General features: G+C 49.7%; 1 protein-coding gene across 3 annotated transcripts in view; it reads right to left on the reverse strand.

The window, feature by feature from the left end:
- Positions 1–14359, reverse strand: part of Trpm2 (transient receptor potential cation channel subfamily M member 2) — a 53604-nt gene that overhangs the window by 37451 nt on the left and 1794 nt on the right. For 2 of the 3 annotated variants that reach the window (XM_029542598.1, XM_029542599.1), the window contains exons 3-9: positions 13536–13651; positions 12591–12863; positions 12432–12521; positions 11694–11782; positions 6380–6548; positions 2935–3115; positions 1705–1871 (exon numbers count right to left, since the gene is read on the reverse strand). In XM_029542598.1, the coding sequence (XP_029398458.1) occupies positions 1705–1871; positions 2935–3115; positions 6380–6548; positions 11694–11782; positions 12432–12521; positions 12591–12752 (858 nt within the window). In that variant the 5' untranslated portion in view covers positions 12753–12863; positions 13536–13651. The remainder of the gene's footprint in view (positions 1–1704; positions 1872–2934; positions 3116–6379; positions 6549–11693; positions 11783–12431; positions 12522–12590; positions 12864–13535; positions 13652–14359) is intronic. The other variant, XM_021205171.2, reaches the window with a different exon arrangement.

Raw genomic sequence — 14359 nt, forward strand, 5'->3', positions numbered from 1 at the left:
GAAGAAGAAGAAGAAGAAGAAGAAGAAGAAGAAGAAGAAGAAGAAGAAGAAGAAGAAGAAGAAGAAGAAGAAGAAGAAGAAGAAGAAGAAGAAGGCATACCTGTATTCTGGAAATAAAGGGGCCTAAAAACTTGGATAATGACCCTCATAGATACCAATCCCTAAAACCGAAAGTCGACTGGTGCTTCCTTATTTGGAGAAAGGGCCTTTGCAGCTATGATGTTAAGGATCTAAACACTAAAAATAATTAACTAGGTTTGTCTAGATGGGGCCTCAGGAACTCCCAGAAACACCAGCAGTTAAAGGAACAAGAAGGGTCAGAGCCCCCATTTTCGTTGGGGCTGAGTGATACAGCATCTGTGCTGTGTGGGAGAGTAACTTCTTTTTTATTTTTTAAATTATGTATTTATTTTTATGAGTACACTATAGCTGTCTTCAGTCACACCAGAAGAGGGCATCAGATCCCATTTACAGATGGCTTACAGCCATCTTGTATATGCTGGGAATTGAACTCAGAACCTTCAGAAGAGCAGTCAGTGCTCTTAACCGCTGAGCCATCTCTCCAGACCAGTGAAAGTGACTTCTAATTGTAGTTACTTGTGCACCAGATTTGTGGTCATCGTGTTTTACAGCACCCCAAAGAGGCTACTAACCTGGAAAGTGCTGCCGGCCAAGACACCATCTCTACTTCCACAGAGTAGGGAACAGCATTACAACTGGAAGGGTTCTTAACTCGGAACACCACTGGCCTCCCTTAGCCTCAGTCTTACACCAAAAAAAATGGGTGTGTAAAACAGAACAGTTGGCACATCCTATGCAGGGATGCACTCCATGATTCAGAAACAAGAGAAAGACAAAGACTGTGCTCCTTAGAGCAACTATGTCTGACAACGGGCTCCTGAGCCAGGGGAGCTGCACACTGGGCCAAGCACACTCTTGTCAGCAGAGACAAAAGACTCCCTAGTTTGTCCCCAGACTTCCGAGGATGTGAATAAAATGTCCATGTCCCCATTAGGACAGATAACAATGTGTCTTTAGAAAATCTGGCTTAGTGAACCAAGTTATCCACTGAAGTCTCCATTTTTTTTAGATGTATTTATTTTATGTTTGTGAGTGCATTGTCTCTCTCTTCAGACACACCCAAAGAACCATTACAGATGGTTGTGAGCCACCATGAGTTTGCTCAGAATTGAACTCAGGACCTCTGGAAGAGCAGTCAGTCCTCTTAACCGCTGAGCCATCTCTCCAGCTCCAAAGTCTCCATTCTAAAGCAGCTGCTGAGCCTAGCTTGGGTTGTAGCGATAAAGGGCAGCCCAACTTGCTGCTGACTGCCAGAAACCCCTGCCCTGTAGAACTCCAAGCTTGAGGCCTCTGAGCATAAAGCTTCAAAGCTAAAAGCTCAGGCTTTGTGGTCAGATAGCCTGGCTCAATACGAATTTGCTGGCTGTGTGGTCCTGGTCAGCCACACCCTTCCTTGAAGCCTATTTATCATCAAAGCAACTCTTGGGATGTACCCCCTTGTAGAAATAACCAGCACGTGGATGCCTCCTGTACAGTCAGTCGGTGTTAGCTGCCCACCCTGCTCACTGTGCCCTTCCCTCCCCCAACACTCATCCTGGCACCCAATGTGCTCCCTGCACTCCTCTCCCTCTGTCCCCAGCCCCGCCTCATCCCACCCAGACCCACTCTGGAATGGCTACTCACCATGGGATGGATCAGCCCCTCACGGTTGTGGATGGTGCCCCATGTGGCTACACCAATAGTGATGACTTCACCGTCTTTGCAGCTGCTGCTCAGACTGAAGTCCCGTACCGCCTCGCCCACCTGCTTCATCACGCCCGTGTGGGATCCTCCAGTGATGATCCAGGCCCCTGAGGAAAGAGAGACGGGCCATGCTTCTAGGGTCCAATGTGCGCCCTGCCAGGCGGATCCTGACACCCAGAGTCCCACTGGGCTCCTGACACGGGCCTTCATCCTCAGACTCTAAAGGACATGGGCAGCTATGTCTCTAAAGCAGGATTGAGGAGGGGACACTATACTGTGATAGTATCTTCCTGATGCCTTTCTGGGACCTGAGCTCCCCACGTTACAAAGATGGCAATGGGAAAGAATGGGAAACAAAGACCCGCATCTTCTCTCTCCAACTCTCTCTGCCCCTCTGTCTTCTCTGTCCCAGGCTGGGGGGCAAACAGGGTCTGAGTCTCCTGACCTGCAGCGTTCCACCTTCCTTTCAGAGTTTGAGACCCAGAGAGTGGTGGACGATGTCCATGTCCCCCATCCCTCAGCCCTGCTCCTTGAAGATGACAATATGGCTCCAACCTAAGCCAAGTACATACATGCAATGTAAGTCAAGACCCATCTGCTATTGTTTGGGTGCTCATCTCACTCACTACACAGTGCTGGCCAGACCTCTGAAACCAGTGACTTGAGGCCACATGTGATGTGGACATTAAATAAAATCTAGGGTCTGGAGAGATAACTCAGTAGTAAAGATGCTGGATGCTCGTCCAGAGAACCTAAGTTCTGTTCCTAGCACCCATGTTAAGAGGCTCACAACCACCTGTAACTTCAACTCCAAGGGGATCCAATGCCCCCCTTCTGTCCTCCATGGGCATCTGAACACATGTAGCATTCACACATGTACACATGCACCTACATGTACATAAGTGCACATGCATGTACACACATCACACATAGGCACTAAACAAAAAAATGAATCTTTTTTTTTTAAATCTAGCACAGTAGCACATGGCAGTGGCTATTGGATATCAGGGCAATAGATAGTGTGAAGGAAGTGCTGTCTGCACTAATCTAACCCAGGCTGGGGTGCACATTCAGCTATCCCCAAGAGTTTTCCAGACCCCATAACCCTGGTCCCCAGAGATCCCTTCATCCTACCTTGCACTCGTGGCCTGGGCAGGCCTTGGCACTCACCCGTGGTTTGGGCCACCTTGACCAAGCCTCTCCGGAAGATGCTCTTCAGCCTCAGCTTCATGTTGAAGTTCTTGGCCCCACCAGTCACGGAGATGAGGAGGTTGGGGACATCCAGGCCCCAGTGCTGGGTCATGAGCTGGTAGATGACACTGGAGGGCGTGTCCTGGGAGACCCGGACATACTGCAGGGGAATCGTGAACCGGTGAGGGCACTTTGTGGCAGACACAGCAAGGGAAACTTACAAGGCACAAGGACACCCTGCAAGGGACAGTGAGGGCATCTTGCAGGTCCAAGGGACCAAGCAGGGGACAGAAAGGGAACCCTGCAGGGGCTGGTGAGGATTCCCCGGAAGAGTGGTGGCATCCTTCACTCTCAACACTGAGAGTGGCCACCTGCGCCTGCTCAGCTTGGGGCTGGACACCTTGAGTTCACACCCAGGAGGAAAAGTAGCCATAGCGTCTAGTCAAGACATGAGTTGTAAGAAGAAAGAGAAGAAGGTGAGATCCCTGAGGAGAAGCGGGGCGCCAGAGGAGAGATTCAAGTACAATGGGGCCTCCCTAGGTAAAGCCAGACCATTCTTTACAAAGCCCCTAGGCCCAGCTCCCCTCACCCCCACACACTTTCTCTTTCCCCATCCTTTCTGCTTAGGGAGCACCCCAGACCTTCCTCCCTTCCTTATGTCACCTGGCACTGGCTCCTCCATGTGGTTTGGTCCCCACCTCTTTTATGTCCTGCTCTCAGGACTGGCTGAACTCTCCTGGCCCCTGAACTGTCACTGACGTTCAAGTTTGGGCTCTGTGTAGACATTTTTCTGCCCACCCCCACCCCCCAGGGTAGGGTGGGGGTGGGAAGTGGCAATTCCCTGGCTTCATACTCCAGAACACCCTGAGCCATGGTGGACTCTCCCTCTCACCCTCCTCCCCCTTTCCCTCTCTTTCCTCCCTCTCCCCCCTATTCTCTCCTCCTGCTCCCCTCCCCCTCCTCTCTATTCTTTCCCCTCTCCCCTTTCCTTCTTCCCCCATCCCTCTCCCTCTTCTCCCCCTTCTTTCCCCTCCCTTCCCCCTTCCCTCCCCCTCTCCTTGTCCCCTCTATTATTTTCCCTCTCCCCCTCTCCTCCCCTGTCCCCTGTCTCCATCCCCTGTCCCCTGTCCCTGTCCCTTGTCCCCTGTCCCTGTCTCCTCTTCCCTGTCCCCTGTCACCTGTCCCCTGTCCCTGTCCCCTGTCCCCTGTGTATACGTGTGTTCAGTGTGCACTGGGGATGGAACCCAGAGACCCACTGTATGCCAGGCAAACCATGTAGCCCACATCCCATGGTGGACTTGTCCATTCTGGTTAAATCAACTGTCTGAGGAGATCCAGCTTGACTAGGGTTCACCTGAAGGACCCCTGATGGGCAGAATGATGGAGAACACAAAACCCAAGGGACATTAGGAGTCCTAGAGCAAACAGGACACAGCATACAACAAAGAATGCTAATGCAGACCACCCTCAAAGGGCTGAGCAGGTAGGTATCCAGGATCGGCCTCCCGTGGCCTTGCCCTTGCATTGTAAACCATATGGTGCCCAGAAGCAAAGGGGTGTGGATCCACATGGAAGGCACTAAAGTTTAAACATGAAATGCTCTCCCACGGGCTCATGCGTTTGAACATCTGTCTCCTGTTGGAGACACTGTGGAACCTTTTCAAGGTGGCGTCTAGCTGGGGCAAGAGGGTTGCTGGGGAGCAGGTCTTAGGGGTTGTGGTGGTTTGAATAGGAATGACCCCCAAAGACTCATGTGTTTGAATGCTTGGCCATAGCGAGTGGCACTGTTAGGAGGTGTGGCCTTGTTGGAGTGGGTGTGGCCTTGTTGGAGGAGGTGTGTCTCTGTGTGCAGGCTTTGAGGTCTGTGCCTACTCTCTGCCCAGTGCAGACTCAGAGCCTCCTCCTGGCTGCCTACAGGAGACAGTCTCCTCCTGGCTACCTTTGGGTTAAGATGTAGAGCTGTTCGCTCTCTCTCCAGCATCACCATGTCTGCTTGGATGCTGCCATGCTTCCCGCCTTGATGATCATGGGCTGAACCTCTGAAACTGTAAGCCAGCCCCAGTTAAATGTCCTTTTAAGTGTTGCCTTGGTCATGGTGTCCCTTCACAGCAACGGAAACCCTAACTAAGACAGAGGAGAAACCTGACTTACATCTTCTTCACTCCTATGAATCTCGGCCTACCAAGATGCAACCAGCAGGCTTACACCCACAGCTTTGAGCTCCTTGAACTCCACCATGTCTTCCCCACCATGCAGGACCACAGCCAGAATAAACTCTTCCACTAGAAACTGCCTCTTATCACAAGACAGTCATCTTTCACTTCTGGGTTCACACACTCAGAGGGGGCTCCATTGAGGTCATTATGGTTCTCAACAGGTGTCCCAGTCACTGGTGGAACATAAGTTCTATCCCCCACCACTAACTGCCCCTGGCTTGGGATTGTCTCTGTCACTGCCCTTGAGGAAACAAACTGTCAGGTTAGGAACCTGGCCCGGGATTCAGTTGGCTGCAAACCCACCCTTGCTCCGCCTATTGTAGCTTTGAGCAAGAACTGAGCCCTCTCCTCTCTTCCTTACCTGAGGCCAGGTGTCAGGACCTGCTTGTTAAAATATTACACCCATTTTCCTTCCCAGTCCTGCTCCAGAAATGATGAATCTGAGACTAAATATTTACTAATAAAGGCCTAGGTCATCAGCTTTGGCTCATCCTCTGATGAGCTCATGACTTACTTAACCCATTTAAACTATTCAGTGTCTGCCATGGCTTAATTATCTCTCCTTCAGTCCCAGCCTCCTTCTTCACATCTCCTCAGCGTCTCCCAGCTGGTTTATCTCCATCTTCTCGGTCTGTCTCCCATAGCGTCTCTCTTTTATCCCTTACTATTTCCCAGAATCCTCTTTCTTCCTGCCTGTGTCCTACCTCAGCTGATTGGCCATCAACTTCTTTACTGACCGGTGATGTTTATAAGAGATTCTCTCTACACCTCCTCCTGTACCTACCTGTATCATCTCCTATCCAGGGTAGCCTTGCTCAGCCAACTGCCATGGCTCCTGCCTCTCTTCCTCGCACCAGGCTTTTCCCCCTCCCCTCCCTTCCAGAGACCTCACCCCCACCACACCTGTGCCAGATCCTGGGTTCCTCTCTCCATCCCCACGGCCTTAGACCCAGACGGACAGTGGGCCCTTCAGAACTAGCTCATACCTCCCTTAGGAAGCCTGACACTCTGCCCTCTGCTCATGGGCCTCTTGTTCGCCTGAGCAGCGCCCACCACCCCATGCCGTTCCTCCGTGTATAGTGAACTCCGCATACCTAGACTCCTACCAGTTCCTCATTCCCCCCACCCCCACCCTGCCCCCACCAGGAAACCTGCTACCGTGTCCCAGGGGCCAACACAGAAAAAGGTGAAAGAGTGACGGAACCCACCTTCCCTACTTTCTGGCTCAGGTCTGTGAAAACGATGTCACCAAAGGCATCTGTGGGCATCTCCTGGACGTGCTTCTTTGGGTCCCACTCCTTGCCCTGGAAGGTGTGTGGCTTGATGGCCACCTCCAAGTGTTGCTCGTGGGTGTAACCACATGCACACACTACCTTCCTGTGAAGATACCAAGGATTGTCATGGGAATAAAATGGCTCTGGTGCTCTCTACAGGGACAGAGGAGAGCCAGGACATTCATCTCACCCAGCAGTGACAAGGCACCCCTCCTGGGTGTCAAGGGGGGCATGTGAGCAGTGGTTATGAGACACCATTGCCCTCCCAGTCAGACAGCATCAATAAGGAACCAAATAGGGATATCCAATGAGGTCAAAGGAGACATTAGGCTTGAACTTTGAACTTTTCCTATGTGGCAATGATGAAGTTCTCCCTCAGACAGGATTCAGGACCAGCAAAACTCAAAAGCTAGAAAAATCATCAGTCACACTGAGAAAACCTGCCAGGACAGCCACCCACACCAGGATAGCATAGGTGTGGGAGTCATCTGGTAAGGATTTTAAAGCATCCAGGTTAAATATGCTTCCACGAGTGACTAAAACCACCCTGGGCACAAACCGAAGCTTCCAGAAAGACAGGGGGAACAGCAACTGGAACTCTCAGCTCTGCCAAAGGTAATAACTAAGAGAGAGAAAATAAACCAGAATATAAATGCATAGACACAGGGCTACTAAAATCTGCAGGGCCCCAGAGGGAAAAAGACAAGCCTATATAGCCATGTAAAGAAAAAATGCCCTAAACTTTCTACTAAGCCATCCTCGGCCAGCCAGGCTAAGTCTCCATGGATCAAAGGAAATGCCAAAGATCTGCTTGGAGTAACCAGGGAACTCAATGTGTTTGAGCTCAAAGGTGGGGCGAGCAATGTGTTTCTTGTCATTACAGTTAAAGCAAATAAAAGAGGAGGTGATGTTTACAGCTTAAGTGACGACTAAGTAAAGAGAGGGAAGGGAATACACCTGGTGTTCTGTCTTATCATCTCTGGCCATGTGGGGGAAAAAAAACAACCAAGAATATTCCTCTCAGGCTTTTGCGTTTTTCTCAGAGATGCATGCCATGGACACGCCAAGGGCCTTCCCTTCCATGCACTTATGTTCAAGCCTAGTCCCTTATGGTTTATGCCATTCTCTCTAGAAGGCCACCGTATGGGAAGAACATCCTGCGTGCTGCCCCATCCATAGTTCAGAGTAAGTTCACAGCCTTCTTGCATGGGCTCTCATAATCTGCTTAATAAATAAATAAATAAATAAATAAATAAATAAATAAACAAACAAACCTACAGCTTCAAGAGTCTGAATGAGCAACAAATTACATAAGCCCAGAGGGACACATGCTTTAAAATGACATGGTCAAACTTCCAAAACCAAAGAAGAAAGAAAGCTTGACGTCAGAGAGACAGAAATGGCACCTGCTGATTTCTCTCCTCTGCATGCATGTGTGCCTGGTACCCAAACAGGCCAGAAGAAGGGATCTGAGTCCCTGGAACTGGAGCCAGAAACAGAGATGAGCCACCATGTGGGTCCTAGAAGTTGAACCCTGGTACTTTGATTTTTTTGGACTTTTTTATTTATTTGTGTATATTAGCATTCTATTTACATGTATGCCTGAATGACAGAAGAGAACATCAGACAGAAGAGGACACCAGATCTCATTACGGATGGTTGTGAGCCACCAGTGGCTGCTGGGAATTGAACTCAGGACCTCTGGAAGAACAGCCGGAATCCTAGTACTTTGAAAGAGCAGCTGGTGCTCGAAACTGCTAAGTCATCTCTGCAGCCCAATAGAAATCCACCTGCCTCTGCCTCCCAAGTGCTGGGATTAAAGGCGTGAGCCACCACACCCAGCTTAAAAACAGCATACTTCTTATCAGAAGCCACAGAAACCATAAGGAGATTCAGTGCGGAAAGACTAAAAACCTACAACCCAGAATTCTGTTGCCAGCAAAACTATCCTTCAAGAGTGAAGAAGTCAAGGAATGCTTTTAGCTGGACTACCAATAAGGGGATTCATCAACAGATGAACAACTCCAAAGCATAGCTAAAGTGGGTGACGGGGGTGGGGGTGTAGCTCAGTTGGCCGGGTGATTCCTAGCATGGTCAAAGGCCTGGGTCCAGTCTCCAGCACTGCATGAACCAGGCATGATGGTGCCCCCCTGTGACCCAAGTATCCAGGATCTAGAGGCAGGGGGATCTTAAATTCAAGGGTACCCTCAGCTATACAGGGAGTTCAAGGCCAACCTGAGCTACATGAGACCCTGGGGTTTTTTTTTTTGTTGTTTTGTTTTGTTTTGTTTGCTTTTTAATGTCTAATCAAAAGTGAAAGCACAAAGACACTAGGAATACCAGGAGGAGGAAGCTGTAGAAAGTATGAGTCAGTACAATTCATTTCTCTTGAGTTTTCAAATTTGTGTCTGATGGTTGAACTGGATCAATCATGGTATTCTCAACAATTGTAAGGAGTGGTGGAAGGAGGTATTTCTACACTCAACTGCAACTCTCAGCCAGTCAACACTCCTGGATGATGACACACTTGGTTATGTAACTTTAATAACCACAGCAGCCACAAAGAAACTGAACTGAAACAGAAAGAAAACCAAAAACAGAAACAAAGTGGCAGACTTAAGCCCTAATGCAGCAACAATTATATTAAAGGTAAATGATCTAAATATACCCACTAAAAAGTAGAGACTACACCAGGTGTATGCCTTTAGTCCTAGCACTGGGAAGGCAGAGGCAGGAAGATCTGTGAGTCTGAAAGGAGTGGGGAGGGAGAGAGGGGGAGATGGAGCGGGAGAGAGAGAGAAGGAATGAAGAGACTGACAGATGGGATTCAAAAATCAAAGTAATGGCTGGAGAGATGGCTCAGCGGTTAAGAAGAGCACTGACTGCTCTTCCAGAGGTCCTGAGTTCAATTCTCAGCAACCACATGGTGGCTCACAACCATCTGTAATAGGGATCCCAAGCCCTCTTCTGGTATGTCTGAAGACAGTCACAGTGTGTTTACATACATTAATTAAGTTAATTAATTAATTAAAAAAAGCAAAGCAAGCAAAAACAAGGACCTAGTCATTATTTACAAAGTATCACCTCAAATATATACCATTAGAGAATTGCTTAACAGTAAAAAGAGTCAAGGGATCTGAAGGGCTACCTGTCAAAGGGCACAGGCCCCCACTGTGTGTGACACAGACCCAGAGGCAAATGACTCAGTTCATATGGCATACTCCAAAGGACATATTTATAGATATTTTTATGTGAAGATTGGATTACTAGTTGCTAGAGGGTGAGGAAGGGTAGAGGTGTTTGTGTGTGTGTGTGTGTGTGTGTGTGTGTGTGTGTGTGTGTGTGTGTGTGTGTGTGTGTGTGTGTGTGTGTGTGTGTGTGTGTGTGTGACCAGACCACAAAGGGGAAGTACAAGGCCATCTCTGTGGGAAAGGAGCTGTATGCATCCTGTGTGAGTGGTTGCACACTGCTACGTGGGTGGTGAAAGGACACAAGCCGAGTGCACTCTGACAGAGAGTGAACTCTCACTGCTGATACAGTACCACGGCTATACAGAGCACAGCTTCCTCTTCTGGGCCAGGACGGAGAACGTCAAGAGGATGTGAAAGCTCATTTTACCAAAGACAAGAGGGAAAGGAGACAGCTTGGCACCATTAGGCCAAGACCCAACACCCAGGGGTATCTCAGGGCTATGTCCCTGCCTTCATCTAATGCCAGCCACAAAGTGAGACCACACAAGTGTTCCTTAAGACCCCTTACAAGCCAAGCCAGCAGTGGTGGCACACACCTTTGGGCCTGGCGTATCTTTCCTTTAAATCTGTAATTATTTGCAAATTAAAAGTTGAACATATACAATCAAAGCCCAGTACAAAAAGAGAAGAGGCAAGCACAAGATACTGAGCCTTACAAAATTCGGGGTACAGCTGAGGCAAAAGCCAGACAGAGTCTGGAACCCAGACCAACACGAGAAGATGGCTGATCCAGGAGATCACAACCTCACATCCTGCCACTGCTGGCTTTGGGCATTTCTGTCTCAATTTCTCCATCATTATCATGAGGAGGTTGCGTTCTCTGCCCCCACGCTTAAAAAAAAAAAATCATACAGACCCCTAAGAGAGACTCTGAGAACTTTTGGCTTCCAAGAATCTTTTTGTTTTCTTTTAAGACAGGATTTCTCTGTGTAGCCCTGGCTGTCCTGGAACTCACTCTCTAAACCAGGCAAGCCTTGAACTCAGAAATCTGCTTGCCTCTGCCTCCCAACTACTGGGATCAACGATGTCACCACTGCTGGCTTGGTGTGCAGGGACATATCCCTGAGATAAGGCCTGCTCTTTGTACCTTGGCTGAATGGTGCCAAGGATCCCACCAGGTAATGCCAAGCTGTGTCCTTTCTCTCTTGTCTTTGGTAAGATGAGCTTCATACCCCCATGGTGTGCTCCATCCTGGCCTAGAACAGAAAGCTGTGCTGTGAGGGATAACTCAGAAATTAAAGAATCAGACAGTCTTGGCCTGTTAAGGCATGAGAGGAACAACATACTGAGAGGGTGGGAGAGCTCTTGGGAGACACCCAATGCTTCAGAGTCCCCAGTTCTGTCTTAGGGGCCTGCATGTTGGAAAGCAGTGTCTAAGGGCATTGCATCCCTAGGAACAGGGATGGGACCTCATAGTGCCACTGATTGCCCAAAGGGCAGTCCCATCCAGGGAACTGAAATAACCAACTGCTTAGAGTGACCATTAATGCCTCTAGTCTGGTCTTAGAGACCCTGTTTTTACTGTAGGTTAAGTGAAGGAAGAAAGGACTGCCCAGAGACCTTGCAGCAGCAGAATGTGGCTTTTAAGGACATTGACCTGGGGACTTCCCCAAGGTCCCTTTATTCCTGGTTCCCTGATTCTTTGGAAATCAAGAAGCTCTAAAGACAGACAATAGAGACCTGACCCACCAGGCTTGATCTGAACACTGCTGCTACTTAGCCACAGTAAGACTCTGGACGGGTCATCTGGCCCTCAGTCTTAGGCTGACCTATCTGCAAGGCACATCACATGCCCCCGGCATGAAAGAGATGGCCTGGACATGCTCCTCAAGTGTCTCCTGAGATGAGGTGGGTAGACTTGGGGATTCTCAGCGTGGCATGGGCACCGGGCACTCTTTTCCTGGCCCTGGCTGAGGCAAGATGAGCAGGTCTCCTCAGCCAGTCACACTGTGCCAGGAGAGATGGAACAGAGCCTTAGTCAGAGCCATGCCACTTACCCTGCATCCGAGAGTTTGGAACTTTCCACGAAATACACACACTCCTTCTTCTTGATGTTCTCGGGAATCCATGAGCTAAGGTTTTCTTGCTGGGAGTTAAAAAGAATATGTTGACAAGAATCCATACACCCCAGGTCTCCCTTAGGCATCTCTCAGCTCCCTGGCCAGCATCCAAAGCTACCTCAAAGCTTAAAGGCAGCCTAGGGGGCTCACACTGGGGTGTGTGCCCAGGAGACAAGGATGAACCTGTGCAATCATTTTCTCTTAGGGATACTTCATGCTCAGTGCATTTGCTTGGGGATGGTATAGTACGAAAGGAGCATCTGAGGTGAAAATCTGGTACCTGGCTTTGAAGACGCCCTCTTGCCTTCAAATGTGCTTTCAATGTGATCACTCTGAAGGGACCGATTCATCCCATTTTTGTCTCCACTCAGAGACTAGGCCATAAACCATCTGCTCTAGCAGCAGACCCCAAAGTCCAGGAACAAGACAAGAAATTCCCCACCCAAGGAGCAGCCTGAAGGTAGCCACGTGAATGGAAGATATCTTATCTCAGGAGAGGCCATCTGCACTGGGCAGCCCATCCTGTGGTTAATCATTCACTATGCAGGAATGCAGCCCATCTGGGGCATCCCGACCCCCATCAACGTGGTTTTAGATTACCTAACTCTAACAATACAATAATAAAACCTTTACCTATATTAAACCTAAGTCACTTTGCTTCAGTAGCTGACCCACCTGTCTGAGTTGTTCTGAGGCTAGAAGCTGCAGTCTCCAACACCGAATGCTCCTTTTCTGGTCCTGGCTGAGGCAGCATGAATGGACCACCTAACCAACGATGACCATTGAGCTGCCTCTGTGGCCCGGAATGTAGCAGGCTAGCCACTAGAAACCTACCTTCTCACTGCTGAAGGAGCACAGAAACCTCCTGCTCTTGCAAAGGCTGCTATTGCTTCGTCGGAGATTGGGGACCATGCCCAGGTCAGTGGCCCTCCTGGACTGCACCCCAAAGCCCTCCTCCGGCTCAGAGACAGTTCTTCTCCGGTCCAAGGACTCCATCCTCCACGGCTCCAGATTCACCCGAGGACAGAGACCTCTAGCTGCCTTCAGGGAAGTCTCTTCTCATTTGTGAAAATAAAAATACCCCAAGAGAGAGGTCCTGAAATATATCTGAAAGAGTAAGATGGGGATGTGGTTCTGAGCAGACACACCCACCTGTTTCCCCTCTGGAGTGTTCATCTATTTCCCCATTGTCTGGACATCTCTCTGAGCTTCCAGAGTTCTATCCCTTGGTAGAGCCCTTGGACAGTCTACAAGCACACAAGCATCTGAGGACCCTAAGAGCCCGTTCCTAGTGGACGCAATCCCAGGTATCTCTGAAACCCCACCACTCACCAGCTCCCCGAATAAGAACCCAGACCAGTGAAGGGAGACCAATTCCTGTAGCCGCCACATGGGCTGCAGTTCTGCATCTTGTGATTATAGAAATAAGTTGACCAGGCGGGGCAGTGGTGGCACACGCCTTTAATCCCAGCCCTTGGGAGGCAGAGGCAGGTGGATTTCTGAATTCTAGGCCACCCTAGTCTACAGAGTGGGGTCCAGGACAGCCAGAGCTATACAGAGAAACCCTGTCTTGAAAAAGAGAGAGAGAGAGAGAGAGAGAGAGAGAGAGAACCACGAACAAACAAAATTCCAAGGAAACCAAAGGTATTCATTTCCACAGGGCTTCCCTGAGTCTGAGATGTACCCCCAACACTGTCCCCTGATGACAATAGCCCCTCACCCCACTGCTCCAACAGGCAAACAGGAGGGGTTGCCAAGGGGCAAAATCCAACCACATACCTCAGTCCCTCCCTGTGATGAGCACCACTTCTCCGACACCGGTTCCCAAAGCTGGTCCTCTGCCCAGTGGCTGATCAGCCCTCCTCCCTGATCTCTCCAGGACTCTTGGGGCTGAACTGTGGGGACAGATTTTGGCTTCAGAGAGATGCTCTGGGCCCTCTATCTGCCGTTCTTTCCCCAGGCCTAACCCCAGGGCTGTGAGACTAAATACTGAACCAACCCCTTGCAAAGCTGCAAGAGTCCAGGACATGGTTTGTCCCTGTGCGACTTTTCAGACTTGTTTTGTGCACTCAGTAGCCTCCCATGTACAGGGAAACAGAGAAGCCCTCTTGACAACAGGAGAAAAGGAGCTAATACAGCAGCCAGTGTGGAGAGACCTATATTAAAGGCAGCTACTGAGATAGCCTGCCCTCCAGATGCTAGGCATGCGTACTCAGTATGCCTGTCTGAAGGCTTTGCTTGTCCTAAGGACTCCGAGGTATTTGAACCCGGATTCACATCCAGACAGCTCCTGTCTCAGCACCACCACTGAGTCTCTGCAGATGTCCTTGAAAGCCAGCTGCAAACAACCCTGAGATGCTCTCCCACCTGAAGCCACCACTGCTCTTAGGCCACACTGTGACCTTGGCTCAGCTTCTTTCTCCCTCCATCCTCTGTCCAAAAAGAGTAAAAGGCCATAGATGGAGTCAGGAAGACTGACAGTGCCCTCAGTGGGGTTCCCCAGTCACTGACACCTGTGTGTGTGTGTGTGTGTGTGTGTGTGTGTGTGTGTGTGTGTGGTGTGTGGTGTGGTGTGTGTGTGTGTGTGTGTGTGTATGTGTGTC

Source organism: Mus pahari, chromosome 9, assembly GCF_900095145.1.
Source record: "Mus pahari chromosome 9, PAHARI_EIJ_v1.1, whole genome shotgun sequence".
Lineage (NCBI taxonomy): Eukaryota > Metazoa > Chordata > Mammalia > Rodentia > Muridae > Mus > Mus pahari.